The sequence below is a fragment of the Scyliorhinus canicula genome, chromosome 14 (genome assembly GCF_902713615.1).
Source record: "Scyliorhinus canicula chromosome 14, sScyCan1.1, whole genome shotgun sequence".
NCBI classification, from domain to species: domain Eukaryota; kingdom Metazoa; phylum Chordata; class Chondrichthyes; order Carcharhiniformes; family Scyliorhinidae; genus Scyliorhinus; species Scyliorhinus canicula.
The window spans coordinates 82,861,680-82,880,345 of record NC_052159.1 but is presented as its reverse complement, the minus strand read 5'-3'; the positions used below and the strand labels follow the sequence as shown (position 1 = coordinate 82,880,345).

At 46.4% G+C, this 18,666-nt stretch overlaps 1 protein-coding gene across 6 annotated transcripts in view; it reads left to right on the top strand.

Moving 5' to 3' along the window:
• dlg2 (discs, large homolog 2 (Drosophila)) overlaps window positions 1–18,666 on the top strand; it is a 1,378,721-nt gene that overhangs the window by 825,227 nt on the left and 534,828 nt on the right. For all 6 annotated transcript variants that reach the window (XM_038818412.1, XM_038818411.1, XM_038818410.1 and 3 more), the window contains one exon: window positions 4,979–5,135. In XM_038818412.1, the coding sequence (XP_038674340.1) occupies window positions 4,979–5,135 (157 nt within the window). The remainder of the gene's footprint in view (window positions 1–4,978; window positions 5,136–18,666) is intronic.

Here is an 18,666-nt window from a genome sequence, read left to right as displayed (position 1 = left end):
AGAGACCCAGGAAAGGCTTGTAATCTGATATGGTTACAACATTTCTGCCGTAGACATACTGGTGGAATCTTTTCACACCAAAAATTACAGCCAGCCCTTCCTTGTTAATCTGTGAATAACACTGCTCAGCGTCAGCCAGGGTCCTGGACGGGTATGCAATGGCCCTCTCCGTGCCATCGTCCCATTGATGTGAGAGGACTGCATCCGCTCCATATGGAAAGATCACGCACCAGTAATAGTGCTTTTTTTGAGATATAATGTGCCAGTTTATTTGGGAGTAGCAATTCCTGCGGTGAATGCCATGACCATCTTTTGATGATTTTTAAGTGACGTGAGGAGGTGACAACAAAGTGACTAAATTTGCAGGTTTATGGACTTTGGGCTGTAATGGGTTTCCACTAGGTCCACAAGCTCGCAAACATTTTAGTGTCAGGGGCCGCTGAATAAGTTAAGCTTTTGATAGTGCTAAACGTCAGGGCCCCACAGGCTGTTTGGAGGATTTGCCTTCTGTCTCTCATCCCCTTCAGACACGTTGCCACAAAAAAAATAATTCAGGTTAAAAGGCAAAGCAGGTTTATTCTCAAACGTAAATGAAGCCGTAGCTGTGGCGTACAAAACCAATGTCCCAGCGTGGAACTATCGGAATTGTTGTTCGGGTCTGCGGAGTAGAATTTAAGTCCCTGCTGGTGAGCCCCTATTGGGTGAACCTCCACCTACTCAATACGGGAACTCATATTTCATGAAGCCCACGGGAAGATAAAAGTGATCCCCATGGTCTTTGTGTTATAACATATCGAAAAGAAAAAAATCATGAATAACTGAAATATCAGATAGTATTAATAAAAGACTAAGTAATTCGAAACTTGTTGAGTGAATTATGCCGATTGAGTGAATTTTTAAAAATTCTTTCATGTGGGTGTTGCTGGCGAGGCCACCATTTGTTGCTCATCCCTAATTTCCCTTGAACTGAGTGGCTTCGAGGCCATTTCAAAGGGCAGTTAAGAGTCAACCACCTTGCTGTAGGACTGCAGTCCCACATGTCTCCAGACCAAGTCATTGCCAATTTCCTTCCCTAATGGGTATGAGGAAACCAAATAGCTTTCTATGACAATCAAGAACAATTTCATTACGGAGCCGAGCTTTCAATTCCAGATTTCATTGATTGAATTAAAGTTTAACCAACTGCCATGCTGGCACACTGGATGATTCCTGGCCTCTTCGAGCTATCTAGGTGGTTGGCTCCTTGGCAGCAGGGGTCACCCACTATGGTCATGGCTGATGATGCCTATCTGGAAGCCACAGACTGATGTGGAGATCCATTACAATGACAGCAATGCAGCGACCAGGAGCAAAATCAAGCAGTGCTTCGACCTTGTGAAGATGCTTCTTAGGTGCCTGGACCACTCTGGAGGGGCCCTCCAGGACGGCACTGGGAGGGTCTTCCGCATCATGGTGGGCTACTGAGTACTCCACAACATCGTGCAGCAAAGGGGCGACGTGTTGGATGAGGAGGATGAACGGCAGGACTCCTCCGATGAGGAGGGGGAGGATGGGCAAGACACAAGGCCCGGGTAGGGGCGGGAGGCCGTAAAATGTGTGCTCCAGGGCTAACGCTCACGGGACGTTCTGACTACCTCAAGGTTCACCGACTAAGGGGGTACTGGCCAGCGGCACAGACACCGCTCACTGCTACCCACCCCAGACAGCACCGCCCCCCACTGCTCCCCCTTCACACCCCCTGCGCCACCCCCCCCCCACCCACCCACCATCTGCAACCCCCTTTGTGATACATACCTGCCACCCTACGGGATGCAAGTCTTGGCTTGGCAGTAACACCGGGTCTGGTCAATGGGATGGAGGATGATGACAACCCTTTCTGCGATGAGCTCTGGTGCCCCGCATCGTTTGACAATGTCTGACTCCTGCCCACGATTGCACTTTCCACCGTTCACCTGGGTGATCCCTGCATGTGAGCTGGCCAGTCCAACACATGGTCCCATCGAATCCCTCGGGTGGCAGAGGTGGGGGGGTGGTTTGGACATCAGAGCGTTGAGCGCTGGCTAAACTGTGGTCCCTCAGCCAAGCCCACCCACAATGTCTGCCAATTGCCCCTCCCCCCACCGTGCCCCCCCCAGCCAGCCCAAACCAGCCCACTCCTCAATCTCTTCTGACAGAGCACCGAGGCAGGTTGCAACATTGTGCACAGGTGTTTAATGTGGAAACATATATCCAGATACATGCCCTAGTTCCTATCGCTAAACTGTGTCCTACAATTGTTCCAACTTAACCGGTGTCTAATTTTCTGGCCTTATGGACTCTAATGCTACATCTAGATGGATCGGCAGACAGTACATTAGGCATGGAGGAGATCTGCTGTGATACCCACCCTGCGACCTGAATCCTGTTTGGCGGGCATCTTCTGAGGTGACCGGGACTGAAGTGGCCTGGTTGCTGCTCGGGTATCCCAGGTGGCCTGATGCCGCCCTGTTCTGCCTGCTGCCCACGAGATGTGCCAGGGACAGGAGGGGGTAGTATGAGATGCTAAGGTGTTCCGGCATCTCCCCTGCGGGAGTCACCAGCACGGTCCGCATCACCTTCTCATCCCTCGGGGTGATGGTGGCCCCCAGACTATTCCATGGGATGTGGGTGAGAGCAGAGCTAACCCCTGAGGCCACTCACCACCTGGCCCTGCCAGTCCTGGAGGCCTGCTGCCATGGAGCACAGGGAGTGGACCATCTCTGACTGGGACTACGCCACATCACGCTGTTACTGTGTCACCTTCGTCTGGGTCTGAGTTATAGCAGCCAATGACTGTGCCATCTCCCTCTGGGACTGGGCCACCTCCCTCTGCATCTGTGCCACATAAGCCAGTACCTGGGCAATGTTGCCGACACTTAGCCATGACCCGCTGTTACTGGGCCATACTCAGGAGTGCTGCTGCGATGTCCAGGTGGGTCTGGCACATGGCTGCCCATGAGAGGGCAGCCCTGTCCTGGGCCTCGGCCACTGCCTGCACAGGTTAGTGTGGTGAGCACCAGTTAGTGTCCCAGGAGCCTCTTCACTAAAGTGCCCAACTGAGATGAGTGTCTCTGGGATGGTGGAGATATTGGAGACAGCTGTGACAGGAAATCCGTGTCATTCTTGGACTCAAGCTTTGGGTTTTCCTGGGTCTCGGATATATGGTTCCCCTTCATGTTGGTATCCTCATCACAGCTTGGCACCCGGGGCTCTGTGGGAGGTGGGGGGCATACACAGTGATAGACAATCCAAAGCATACAGCCCAGGGGGTGGATAGCTGGTGGCTTCAATGACCCGGGAACTCGGCCATGGCGGTTAGTATGCATGCTGGCATGTGGTGCAGGGTGGGGGTTCGGCTGCTCTCGGGTGGGGGGGGGTTAGGGTTATGGGTGTGTGGGACTGGGATTGGTGCCAGGGGTATAGTGCTGCCAACTCACCCTGGCCACCCTGAGGAGGTTGTGCCATTAATATGTTAGTAATCAAGAACCTATCTTTCTCTGTCTTAAAGACTGTCGTACTGGGTGGCCCACCTCCCCTGCACGGTGTCCAAGAGGGGCTTCAGCTCGGCGTTGGTGAATTTCAGGGCCGCTCTCCTTGCTGCCATCTTGTTGGCTGGGATGGTGTATATGGGGAGTGACGTGTGTATGTGCGGCTGCAGTTTGTCAGCATCCTGAGTTTTACTTGTGAATCCAGCGAATCCGGCATCATTTCTCATCTGAATCGATCGTGTTCCACGTGGCACCAGTGCTAGCCCCTCAACAGTCACTGATTTGGTCCCAGTGCGGTGCCTTTGGTGGCGTGGAACTCTATGAATCCAGCCCCGGCGTCAACACTTAGTCTCAGGAACAGAGAGTTCTGCCGATTACTCTTCCTCCATACAACGGAGACGACTCTTTCTAAATGTTATACGTGTTTGGTGCAGAATTCGTAACACTAGGAAGCTCAGCTGCACTGTTACTACACCCTGGTGACTGAATATTTCCCACACTTATACGTAAGAAATCGACCGAATCTGAGGTGTCACCAACAAATAAAGATCTCCATTGTGGTGAAGCAAATAGAGGACAAGGCTTGAACCTTAGAGCACTGAATATTTTTGAAAGATTGCAATGTCATCACAGATCTGAAAAATAATTTGGTGCAGTGTACATGATATAAATTTTTTTTTAAATGTTCATCTGTCACAGTGTCTGCTGGGAGGCAAGTTGACCTATTTTGAGATTGAAGGTGAAGTTAGGGAATAATGATAAACGTTTTCATATTCAATCAAAAGGCGATAAGAATAAATTTTAAAAGATGGTGGTTTGAAATGTAATATTTTATGTCTTTTCTCTTCCCTTGGCCATTGAAAGAAAGACGTCTAATCATTCTGAATTATTAACTAAAATCAAATTTGACTGCATTTTTCTGTAACTGCCGAATGTTCTTGTGACAAATGTTCAACTAATCAGCTAATTAATTTTTTGTGTAATATAGTCACTGGTGTTTGAAAAAATGCAGCCGTCATATATTATGTGACTTTTCAAATCTTTTCAGAATTTAAGAATGGAATGATTGATTGTTTTGCTGGGAAATGCAGTGCAAATATCAATGCTGTTGGTGCTGGGCGGCTTGGGAACACAGTGGTTAGCACTGTTGCTTCACAACGCCAGGGACCCGGGTTCGATTCCCAGTTTGGGTCACTGTCTGTGCACAGTCTGCACCTTCTCCCCATGTCTGCGTGGGTTTCCTCCCACCAGTCCTGAAAGATGTGCTTGTTCGGTGAATTGGACATTCTGAATTCTCCCTCAGTGTATCCAGACGGGCTCCAGAGTGTGGCGGCGAGGGGATTTTCACAGTAACTTCATTGCAGTGTTAATAAAAGCCTATTTTTGACACTAATAAAAAGATTGTTTTCAGCAAAAAATGAAGAAAGTAGCTTTGAAATGCCTGACTTGCATGTTAATTTTTGTCTTTGCAGGGAACCAAGAAAATTTGTGCTGTACAGGGGATCCAGTGGATTAGGCTTTAACATCGTAGGTGGTGAAGATGGTGAAGGAATATTTATTTCATTCATCCTGGCAGGAGGCCCAGCAGATCTCAGTGGAGAACTACGAAGAGGTGACCAAATTCTATCAGTAAGTAATTTTTGTTGGTGCAAGGTGAACCCATTTTTAATTGCTCCTATCACACTGTAATATTTGGAGCTTATCCATTGAATCTCAGGCAGGAATGTGCACAGGGTATGGTCAAAGATCAAATTTTGGATTATACAGTAGTTCACACCTAATATTACAAACCACCATATCAAACACTGACGAGTAAGTGTGTGATGATATGCATATGCTATCATATATATAATGTCATACAGGACCTCCGACCAACAGGTGACAGTGTACATCTACCATGTGACTCTGTACCTCGAGGAGTTGGGAATTACTCGTGTTGGTGGATAGTTAAACTTGCTCTCGGCTGATTTATTCATTTTTCATATAGTTGTTTTTGCCACGCACTTGTATTATAATAACTTACTTTAACTAGTCAAGAACTAGATGTTCTATTGTGCATCATTCCTACTGGCCATAGCACAAGAACATGACAAATCTGAACCTCAACATGAAAGGAGAACATTATCCTATACCGAAGAGGGAGGAAATAACATGCAAAATGGCAGGAGCAGCACGTTTCTGTAAATTAGATGCTTCACAAGGCTTCTGGGAGCTTAAATTAGACAAAGAAAGCACAAAGCTATGTATGTTCAACACACCTTTTGGGCAATATTGTTTCTTAAGGATGCCATTTGTTCTCATTTCTGCATCAAAAATGCCATGGAGCATATAGTTGAAGGGATTACAGAAGTCAGAGTTTATGTTGATGACATAGTCATCTGTGGATTAACCTGGGAAGAACGTGATTAAAGGCATTTCAAGGTCCTGAAGAGCATTAAAAAGAATGGCTTAAAGTTGGACAAAACCAAATGTCAAATTGGTGTTCACAGTATCACTATCTTGGGAGATAAGGGGTGGGATTCTCCCCTACCCGGCGGGGTGGGCAGTACCAGTGCCGAGGAGTGGCATGAACCTCTCCGGCGTCGGGCCGCCTGGAAGGTGCGGAATCCTCCACACCTTCAGGGGCTAGGCTGGCGGCGGCGGGGTTGGTGCCACACCAGCCGGAGCTGTGCCAATCGCGCTGAAGGGCCTCCGCAAGTTGGCACATGTGCGGGAGCGCCATCATCCCAGCACATTCGCAGGGGGATTATTCTCCGCGCCGCACATGGCGGACTGCTACACCGGCCGGCGCGGAGGGAAAGAGTGCCGCCACGGCACAGGCCCACCCACGGATCGGTGGGCCCCAATCACGGGCCAGGCCACCGTGGGAGCCCCCCCCCACCAGGGCCAGATCCCCCCTCGCCCCCCCCGAGGACTCCACAGGCCGCCCGCAGAGCCAGGTCCCGCCAGTACGGACCTGGTGTATTTTACACCTGCGGGACCTGCGAAAATGGGTGGCCACTTGGCCCATCGCAGGCCGGAGAATCGCCGGGGGTGGGGGGGCCGCTGCCAATGGCCCCTGACTGGCGCGCATGATTACCGCTCCTGCCGAAAAACAGGTGCCGGAGAATCCGGCAGCAAGCTTCGGGGCGGGATTCATGCCGCCCCCCCCAGAGATTCTCCGGCCCGGCAGGAGGTCGGAGAATCCCGTCCAAGCTCTCTGGAAAAAGTGTTCAGCCTGATTAGGATAAAATAAAGGCACTCTCGAGGATGCCATGTCCCAATGACAAATCAAGATTAATAAAGAAAGAAATAACCAGACACAGTCTTGAAAAAGGTGATACCATATTTCCGCAAGGGATGTTCCAAAGGTTCCTGCTCACGTTATTATAATGTAAAGGCAGACTTAAGTGAAGCAAATGGATTTTTGCTTCGACAACAAAGGATTGTAATTCCACAATCATTAAAGTTGATGATACTTAGCAAGACCCATGAAGAGCATTTGGGAAGAGAAAAGTGCAAGAAAAGAGCCCAGGGCACAGTCTATAGGCCGGGCATCAACCGTGCGATTGAAGCAATGTTAAAAAACTGCACATAGCGTAGGAAGCTGCACACTATCTTTCAAAAAAGGAGGCAAAGGAGATTTGATGACAAATCCACAAGGAGATTTGATGGCAAATCCATGAGAAGACCATCCAACCGTTGCAACCAGATGACACAGTCAGACTGAAGGATGCCACTGGGAATGGGTGGTCACAGTTTTCGAATGTAGTGCGACAAGCAAGTCCGCATTTATATCGAATCATCACTGATGACCATTGGCATGGTCTTAAGAAGGAACAGAAGAGCTCTGCTGAAAGTTCAGCAACCTTTTGTAATGCAACCACAATAAAAAATCGGGAGCAATCCTAAGACAGTTGAAAAAGATACAGTTCAGCATACAAAGCCACAACAAAATAAAAATGCACCAATGGAAGAAGAACAATAAGAAACATCCACAACTGAAAATGAAATGAAGATGAAACAAGATCACAAATTCAGCGACTGCTCTGTAGATCAACAAGGCAAAGACGTAAACCTGAGAGACTGCAGTTGTGATGGACTGTAAATAGTTAAATATTTGAAAGAATTATGCATATCATGTTGTTATTGTAAAACAAAGTCATGAATGTAAATAAATACATTTCCAAAGGAAAGGGGATGTAGAGACATGCATAAGCTATCATGTATATAATGTTACACATGACCTCTGAACAGCAGGTGGCAGTGCAAATCTAACATGTGACTCTGTACCTCGCGGAGTTGGGATAGTCATGCTTCCAGTAGCTCTAGGATAATTTATTAGTATTAGTAGTTTGTAATATATTTCATACAGTTATCTTTACCACGTATTTGTTTTAGAAAAAATTATTTTAACCAGTCAAGAACTAGATGTTCTATTGTGCGTCATTCCTACTGACCTTTGCACAAGAACATGACAAAGTGGACCTCACAAAATTGCTTGTCTTGTACCACTGAGCTGTGGCTGGTGTGGAAGGGATGGCAATCACACCTCAAAAAGCAGTATGCCAATCGTGGGGAAGATGACGATCAGGCAGTGGGTTCAAAACAACAGTGAATCTGGGACAGCGGGGAAGGCAATTGGATGGAATTAGTTAGTGGTGGCTAGCAGCTTGCAGTTTTAATGTGGAGATGGAATGAACACATGCTATCCTGGAGGTAGCCTCAGCTACTCTACACCTGATAAAATTGACCACAGCATGCATGACACATTCTGTAGTCAGGCACCAACCAATTTTGGGAAGAGGTCTGAAATAGGCATTTGGCCTCCAATTTTCAGGGAGAAAGGGAGTATGACCTGCACCACCTCTGGACACCCAAAACAATATGACATAAGGCACATAGGTAGTGGGGAATGAACTCCTGCATAGTACAGCACACATTGTTTGCCTGTAAAATATAATCAGCGCAATCCAAATTCTAATTGTTGGTCCTCCACTTTGATAATTCACTTCTAATGTAGTTTTCTTTTTTTCAACTTTCTGTCTTAAATGATGCTTCAGAATTATTATCTGTACATTATATTTACATTTCTTAATATGTAAATGCACATGAAGTATGTGACTTTGAGATATTTTACTATACTACATTAAAGGTGCTTTATAAATGCAGGTTTTTGTTGTTGACATATGAGAATACTGAATAAGTGGCAGTAAATTGCAAAATACAAATCGTAGATGGCAATGGTAAATCACAATTAAAGCAATGTCATTTGTTAGTAATTTCACCCCTGAAAATTGATTATTAATAGTAATCATCAATTATCCATGCAACAGTATTTTAGAAATATTATTACATGGATTAATTTGTTATTTGCTAACGTGAAATATTGTGTTACAATTTCGAACCTCAGTCGCACGGAACATTTTTGAATTTTATCATTGGATCACCGGATCTTATAATTTAATTGAGGTCCCTTTACCTGTAGAAAAATGAATATGAAGAGTTTTAGTAAGGAAGTATGCAATTCTTGTCCTCCTAATGGATCTAGTTTCTGACAAGTATCGATGCTCCATCGCCCGTGTTACTTTAAAGGCATCCTTTGATAAATGGGGCGGGATTCTCTCACCCCGGGGCCAGGCTGGAGAATCGGCGGACCGGTGCAAATCGTGCCACGCCACCCCGCGCCAGCTCACCGATTTTCTGGAGAGTGGAGAATCGGCGCTGGGGCGGTGCCAGTCAGGGGCCACTGTACGGGGCCCCGCCCCGGCGATTCTTGGCCCGGCATTGTGGGGGCAGCCTTGTGGGTGGGGAAGGGGTTCCGATGACAAGGGGTGGGGGGGCCTCCGCTGTGGCCTGGCTCGCGATCGGGGCCTACCGATCGGCGGGCCAGCCTCTCGGGCTGGGGGCCTCTATTATTCTGCGCCGGCCCCTGTAGCCCTATGCCATGTTGTGTCGGGGCCGGCGCGGAGAAGGGAACCACTGCACATTCGCACATTGGTACCAGTCCCACTGCACAAGCACAGACCCATGGGTCGCTCCAGTGCCGTGCTTGCCCCCTGTAGGTGTCAGAATTTCTGCTCCTGAGGGCATGTGAGAAACGCGATGGTGTTTACGACAGCATCAACACTTAGCCTGAGGATCAGAGAATCCCGCCAATGGTTTGCAAAATCACAAAGAATAATATGAAGACATAATATTTACATCTAGGAAGTGCTATTTATTGCTGTGAGTTATTTTCTTTGAATATTTTGTCCCCATTTTTATATTAATTTTATGTTTTAAAAGCTAAAGAGGATTTCCAGAAATTATAGTAAAATGGCACAAGCAAAATCTTGCTCTACTTTTCTGCTTCTGGCATTCAGGATTGGCAGGATTCAGCACCTGTCTTGACTTCATCGTTCGTACCATCATTATCAAGATAGAATTCCAGCTGCCTATTAAGTTGCCACTGTAATAAAAACATGTACATTTTTAAATAGGCCTTTGTTACTGCTAGGGCAAATTGTCCAGCATTCTACTACATCTATATGAAAGTCAAAAATAGATTAGACAGGAGCAGAGCCTTCCTGGGGATTTGCTGATGCAACCCACAAAAAGGGATGGGAACTGATATGGACTGTAATTAGTGAGAGCTGCCTATCTCTTGTCCGCTCCCAACAGTTCTCCCAATTGAAAGTGAGAGAATATGCACTATTGTTTAAATATAGATTACTTAGCTCGGGTGCCAAGGAAACTGGATTTACTAAGTAAGAGTTGAAAGAATTTAAAATATAATCACACTGGGTGCACTTTTCCCAAACGGGAGCAAAGTCCCCTATTGAGCAAGTCTATCCCTGTGTTTCCCAGCACTCGCAGTACCGAGAAACACATGGCTATTCAACGCGACTGCCGTTCATTAAGGGGCATGTGAACAGGGAACATGTGACCAAGTTCACACACAGTCCCGTTTTGCTCGCCGGAAAACCTAATTGTAGCGAGAGATCGGGACACTATTTTTAAATGGTATCCCAATCTACGAGGCCCCCAAAATGATCCCCGACTTCCCCCAGCTCGAAGACATGATGAGAGGATCACCGAACCCCACCCCCCCCCCCCTCCCCACAGACACCCACCCAGGGCAACCCTGGCCCGAACGTGCGCGAGCAAGAAAATGCCAGTTTGGCACCATGGCAATGCCAACCTGGCAGTGCACATCACAGCTAGCAGTGCCTCTTGGGCACCATAGCAGTGCCAGGTTTGTATCCAGGTGGCATTGTCAGTGCCAGGGCACCACCCTATCCAAAGGGCATGCAGCTGGATGCCTCCAATCCCCTAGGAGAACCCCACTGGTGCAGTTCCGTCTGGTTCCCATTTGTGCCTCGCTCTAATATGCAGATTTGCTAAAATGTGATCCTGCCCATTGTGGGCGGGATTTACATCATAACGTCTCAACAGGTTGTGTTGGATCTTGCGAGGTGTAGAGAGCCGGGTAGAACCTGAGAGCAGGGTCTCCTGGCATTCCCCGGTCATGCTGCAGTGCGGCGAGCTGCTTCTTGGGTGGAGCTTGGCCGTTGGATCACGCCCACTGTTTTCTCGTCTGGAAAAAGTAACTCAATATAGTTTAAAAAAAGAGAATTTGATTTTAGAACTGATGGCTGCCAGGAGAGGGCAACATTCAATCACACATGGATTTCGTTGTATTTTTTCATTAGATTGTTTATTTCTGTAGGTGACAGAAATCCTTGGCGTTCTGCTTTAACAGCAATTTTATATAACACTGCTCACATAGGAAAACATACCGATGTGCTTCATGGAATTGCAATCAAATACAAATCAAATAATGTCGAAGCAAGAGGAAGCTATCAACGGGTGTGGTGGTGGTGTAGTGTGGGGAGCAAGGGAGGAGCGGCGGTAACTAAATGTTTGGTCAAATAATTATATTTTAAGGAAGGTATTCATGTACAAGAAACATGTGGAGAAGGACTAAGGTTTAGGGAAGAAATTCTGCAGTTTAAGGCCTGGATGGCTGATGCCACAGCCTCTAATGGTGAGGTAAAGGGATTGGAGGATGCATAATTGGCCAGAATTGAAGAAGCGCAGGGTAGTAGGGCTGAAGAAGATAAATAGTAGATGCAGGGCATAGAGATTTGAACATGAGAATGAAAATTTTAGTTTTGAGGTGTTGGGGGAAACAAGATCCAGAGTGCGCCAGTGATCACAAGAGTGGTTGGTGAACAAAACTTGGACTATAGATTTTCGTCACGAGTTGTGTTCTATTTTTGGACTAACAGTACAGAAGAAATAGATCGCTCATGCATGTGGGTTGAATGCCAGATCAACAGACGTTTATCAGATAGGTCTTCACTGTACAACGGTTGGCAATAGGCTGAGGACCTAATCTCACAAAGACGGCAATGATGTGACACATGTCACATGACTCCCTTCTTAAAGAGACATTACCCACAACTACAATAACCCATATATGTGACATCCTTTACTTCTAAGTTCCAACACAAGTAATAACAAGTATTTTACATATATATACACAAGTGCAGGTATCAAATTATTAAAATGTAATAACAGCCAATAAGATAGACAATAAAATGGGCATCCATTTCTCGCTGGTTACCTACACACTTTCAGGACTTTATTCCTCTTGACGTTAGATGTGTTTTCAGGTTCTCCAGCAGTTGTCTTTATCTTGGAAGGCATTACAGTCTCTTTTTCTGAGATCGTAATAGACTAATAATAGCAGGTACTTTTGATGCAATCTCTTCTTCTGTAGATGAACGAGATGTTACACAATCAGATGGGATGGAGACCGTTATCTCTTGTGGTAGTTCTGGCACACTAATGTGCGTTGATGATCTGCATGGCATCTCCACATGGGTTTGTCTGTCATTTGGATTGTGTAGGATATTGATCCAGTCTGAGCTAATACCAGCAAAGTCAATGTGTAAACATGCCACGGCATTTTAAGTCACCCCCATGGATGCAATGGGGACAAAAGCAGTGCGTTCCTTCCCCACGCACATGACTGGTACAGTCCTGCTTTTTTTTTTCTATCTGGGCACGAATTCCTGGCCACCAAAAGTAGCTTCGCGCTAGTTCCTTCATTCAAACAGTACCTGGATATCCTTCATGTAGTTGTTCCAATACGCTTGTTGCAAATTTGGAACATAATTACCCTCCCTCCCCACAACAGACATCTGCCTTATGCTGTTGATTCGCATCTCCTGGAAATCTATGCTTTTAATTCGGGATGTTTTCCTGCCATCATCCCCTTTAATACCATTTCCAGCACAGGATCATTTCTGGTTAGACTTCGAACTTGAGCTGCAGTCACTGGAACATTCTCAATTTATGCACAATAAAAAATATTATCATGACCAGGCAGTATCTGACCAGCTGGTAAAGGCAGGCGTGATAATGCATCTGCATTAGCATGATTTTTAGACTGACGATATTTGATCTTAGAAATGTGCAGATAGTATTAAAGACCATCGTTGGAGTTTACATTGCAGCCAATGAAGGGATATCTATGCGTGGCCCAAATATAGCTGTGATCCATCAGAAATGTGAAGTGATGACCATGCAGGTATTGGTAAAATTTCCGTACACAATTACTCAGAACCTCCTTGTCCAATTCAGCGTAGTTAGATTCTGCACTTGTTAATGTACGATATGGAAAAGCTATTTGTCTTTCTCCCCCTGAAGGTAATATTTGTGACACCACTGCTCCAACACCGTATGGCAAACATTCACAGGCAAGTTGTAATGGTAACTTCGGCTTAAGATGTACCAACACTTCTGATTTTTAATTTCTATTTTGCTGATTGATCTGGCTTTTCATATTCTGGTGACCATTGCCAGGCCTGTTTTGTGCACAATAAGGTATGTAATAGTTTTAATAGGGTTGTCAGATTCTGGACGAATTTTCCACAGTAGTTGATTAAACATAAGAATGACCGAAGTTGAGTGACATTGTTTGGTCGTGGAGCCTCCATAATAGCTTCGAAAGTTTATGTGCTTTGAGGAGACTTTCACTGTCAATTATATAGCCTAGATATTGTTTGGATGTCTGAAAGAAATCACATTTACCTTTCCTGACACAAAGCCCACACATCTGAAGGTATTTCAGTGTGGCTTCCAAGTGTTGTAAGTGTTCTTGTTCATTTGTGCCAGTTATCAATATATGATCTAGGTAACGCTATAGCCCCTGTAAGCCACTAAGGTCCATTGAACCTTGAAATAAAACTGGTGCTGAAATTATTCCAAAAGGTAATCTCTTAGAGCAGAATAAATAGGCCTTCTTGAGTGCTGATGATGAGCAGCTGTTGGGATTCAGCTGCCATCATTTGCAGATAAGCCTGTGACACCTCAGTCTTTCTGAACCTCTGGCCTCCTATTAGACCTGCAAACAAGTCTTCATTCAACCTTAGCAGGTACTGATCCACAAATAGAACCGGATTGATTGTTGTCTTATAATCTCTGCCGATACAAATTGTACCATCTTGCTTCATGACAGGTATAATAGAGATTGCCCAGTCACTAGTCATGATGGGTTCTAAGACTCCTATTTTCACGAGTCTCAATATTTCAGATTCTACCTTTGAACGTACTAGAGGGTACAGCTCTAGCCTTGAGACATTTTGACTGGATATTTTCCTTAATCTTCAGGATCTCTTATACTCCTTTCATGGACCTCAGTCTTCAAAACACTTCTGTATTTTTCCATGATGGTTTATAAGTCCGACTTTGAATCAACTAAGCTGTTTACAGAGGTCCAGCTCAGTTTAATCCTTTCCAGCCAAGAATGACCAAAGAGAGCTGGAAACCTTTCACAGACCACATCAATGGGACAGCTGGCATCCATCCGTGTCCCTCTACGGCTGGAAATACCCCAAGCTCACCGGGTTAGTCCAGGAGCACTGTATAACTGTCTCACCCAGGAGATAAATGTTGACCCAAACCCAAATCGTCCCAGAACCTCAAAGCAGTACCTCCACTCCACCCGATCAAAGGCCTTCTGTGCATCCATGGAGATGATTACTTCAAGTACCTTTCCCCTAGATGGGGGACATGACCACATTCAAAAGTTGCCTGATATCAGCCAACAACTGCCAACCCTTGACAAACACAATCTGGTCCTCAGAGAGCACCTCTGGCAAGCAACCCTCCAGACACTTTGACAGAACGTTAGTTAATATTGTTGTATCGGTATTCAGTAAAGAGTTAGGCCTATAAGACCCACACTCCACAGGATCCTTGTCCTTCAGGGTCAGGGACATCAATGCCTATGTCACCATGGTCGGCAGCTCCCCCTGTGACAGTCATTGAACATCCCCAGTAATGCTGCAAAATACTTGTAAAATTCCTTCGGGAAATCATCAAGCGCCAGTGCCTTCCCCGATTGCATGGAACTGATCCACTCCAGAACCTCCACCAGCCCCAATGGCGCCTCCAACCCCTGCCTCTTCACCCTCTCCACCACCAGGACGCCCAACCCATCCAAACACTGTTCCATCCCGGAACCCTCCCCTGGGGCTCAGATTTATACAGTCCATTACAAAGCCTCAAAGGCATCATTAATTTTGTCCAGTGCCATCACCAGCCCTTTCCCTTTGTCTTAACCTCGGCTATCTCCAGTGCGGCCACCTGCCACGACGATGAGTCAGAATACAGGGAGATAGAGAACCTAGTAGCATGATCAATGACAACAATTGTTCCCTCAATATCAGCAAAACTAATGAGCTGGTCTTCAACTTCAGGAAGTGAAGTGCCGTACACACCCGTCTGCATCAATGGTGCCGAGGTGGAGATGGTTGACAGTTTCAAATTCCTAGGTACCCATAATCAACAATCTGTTCTGGTCCATCCATGTTGACGCTACAACCAAGAAAGCACAACAGTGATTATACTTCCTCAGGAAACTGAGGAAAATTTGCATGTCCACATCAACTGCTCGGCCCAAGACCATAAGCAACCACAGAGAGTCGTGAACAAAGCCCAGTCCATCACGCAAACATACCTCCCATCCATTGACTCTGTCTACACCTCCCGCTAACTTGGGAAAGCGGACAGCATAATCAAAGACCCTTCTTGCATAGGTTATTTTCTCTTCCAACCTCTTCCATTGGGCAGAAGATACAAAAGTCTGAGAACATGCACTAATTGATTCAAAAACAGCTTCTTTCCTGCGTTAACAGACATCTGTATGGCTCTCTTATGTTCTAAACCGATCTCGCTCTGCATCTTTTTTACTGTTGTAGCACTACACTCCATATGCTTCATGCGATGCCTGTGTCTATGTATTTACATTGTGTAGGGTATGTACTATGTTTTTCATGTATGGAATGATCTGTCTGGACTGTACGCAGAACAATACTTTTAACTGTACCTCAGTACATGTGACAATAAATCTAAATCCAAATCTTCCACCTCAGCTGGTGAATCAATAGACCACTAGCCTTCTCATCATACTCATAAAATGACCCTCGTGAATGGCAAAGTTGGTTCACCACCTTACCAGTCCATATCAATTCAAATTACATTTGTAATCTCTTTCTCCAGAATTAAATTGACCAACCTCTGCCTATCTAGCTTCCCAACCTTGTCCCTTCGAGAATGTATGAGATTATCTACCCTCTGATCACCGCCTTCAGTGCTTCCTAGAACATTCAAGGCAAAACTTCCTCATTCTGATTGAAACCTACATAGTTCCCTATAGCTGAGGCTACCGTCTGACAGAACCCCATGTCTGCAAAGAGTGCTGTATTTAACCTCCATGGGGGGGGGCGCTGGACTTGGTCTGCCTCCTGCCTCATGTCCACATAATGTGGTGCATGGTCCGATATTACTATTGCCAAGTACTCAGCCCCCACTACCTCTGGGAGTACCGATTTCCCCACCACAAAAATGTCTATTTGAGAGTATACCTGACGAACATGCAAAAGGAAGGAAACCTCCCTCTCCCTCGGGTGACCTAAACCTCCCGCATTTGCTCCACGAACGCTGCCAACTCTTTCCCCATCCCCAAAGTTACAAAGGATTTGAGACTCGACCTGCCCATCCTCGGGTCCAATACAGAGTTAAAGTCTCCCCCCATGATCAACTGATGAGAGACAAGGTTGAGGATGGCTGGCGACACCTTTTTGTTTTCGCCAACACCTTCTTAATAAAGTCTACACCATCCCAATTTGGAGCATACGGGTTTTGGAATACCACCGGCGCACCCGTCAAAACCCCACTCACCATCACACATCGCCCCTAGGGTCCATGGCTGCTGTAAAGGCCACCCTTCTGCTAAACAAGATCGCCACCCGTCTCGATCTCTTTTCAAAATTTGACTAGAGCGCCTGCCCCACCCATCCCTTTCTTAGCCCTGTCTGGTACCTCACTCTCAAATGTGTCTCCTGCAAAAAGATTACATTGGCTTTCAAGCTCTTCAAGTGAGCAAACACCCGAGATATTTTAACCGGGCCGTTTGACCCTCATGTTCCTCACGACCATCCTCACAGGCAGTCACTGAACCTCCCCTCTATTAGGATCTGCTGTATCCACCTCGTCATGAGATCCAACCGGATCCACACCTGCCTTGGTTCCAAGCCCACCCAAAATGACTGCTGGCACTACCCTCACCCAAATCTCTCGACAGGGAAACCCGCATTATATCCTCCTCACCACCCCTCCATCCACGCTTCCCCTCGGCTTCCTATCCACCACCCCTCCCTCCTGTCCATCTCCCCTTTGATCTGTCAACCAACCCACCCAACTCCTGAAAACACCCTTTCAAACAACCAACCCACCCAAACAAAGAAAACACAGTTAACCTAGGAATGCTACCTCACCCCACCAACCAGACCGAAACCAACCCCACCGCCCAGGCTATCAGCTGCAGCCCCCACCCTCATATTGCTCCCATTAACGAGCAAACTACTGACATGTTGGCCCTCCACTTGGAAAACAATGAAAAGACCTCAACCAGAACAAGCCCAAAAAGCCCTTACCCCACTCCCCCTTCCAAAATGGTACATACCAGGAAGAATCCACCCCTGATGAGACAAACTCACGCAAACTCCCACAGAAAAGAAACATGAAACCCAGAACAGCAAAAACATCAGAAATAGTAAAGAACAGACACATGAACCTGTAAACAACCTCCTCAATGACTCTTCTTGGTCTGATCTGTTCCCTGTCAGAACACTATTCACGACGCCCTATGCTGCTCTTGTTTGGCCTTGTTTCGCACTGTAACCAATCACTATTTGTTGATATACCACTGTCAATGTACACTGTTGATTGTTCTTTTGTCTACTATGTACGTACTGTACATTTCCTTGGCCGCAGAAAAATAATTTTCACTGTACTTCAGTACAAGTGACAATAAATATCAATCAATCAATCAATCAACATTCAAAATACTCCATAACTGCTCATAACCACAATCACTTCTCCCACCAAACCATTCTTCCTCACATAGTCATCTACCCCCTCCGGTGAATTGAAATCATGGTCTCTGCCCTTAAACGTGATCCATAATTGCACCGAGTGCAGCATTCTGAACTGTACTTTGCTCTTGAAGAGTGCCGCCTTGTCCTTGTTAAACCCAGCTCAACATTTAGTCAGATCAGCCCGGATATCTTGATAAATTCGAATGGAGTGTGCCCCCCAGCTACATTCTCATGTGGCCTTCGCCCACTTTAAAATTCGCCCCTTGTCCAAATACTTCTGTAAACGGATGATTCCCACCTGCGACGAATCCACGGATATCGGTTTCTTGCACAGCGACCGGAGGGCCGGGGTCCACTTAGGGGGGTTTCGTGAAGACCCCATCCCCAACCAACCCCTCTGAACATCTTCACTACGTACTTGGTGGCGTGCATACCTTCAATTCCCTCCGGTAACCTGACCAGCCTCAGGTTCTGACACCTGTGCCTTTCTCCAAATTGTCCACCCTGACCTTCAAGACTTTGTGGGCCTCTGCCAACATTGATAGTTCTGCCTCTAAACAGCCAATCCAGTTGCTGTGTTCTGAGACCACCCCTTCCACCTCCCAAATCGTGTGCCCTGTAACTCCAATCATTGCTCCATCCTTTCCATTGCCAACCGAAGGGGAGCTACTGCCACCTCAGTTGCCTTAGACAGGTCTTCCCGCATCACCTGTCTATGCTATTGGAACTCTCCGACGATGAATTCT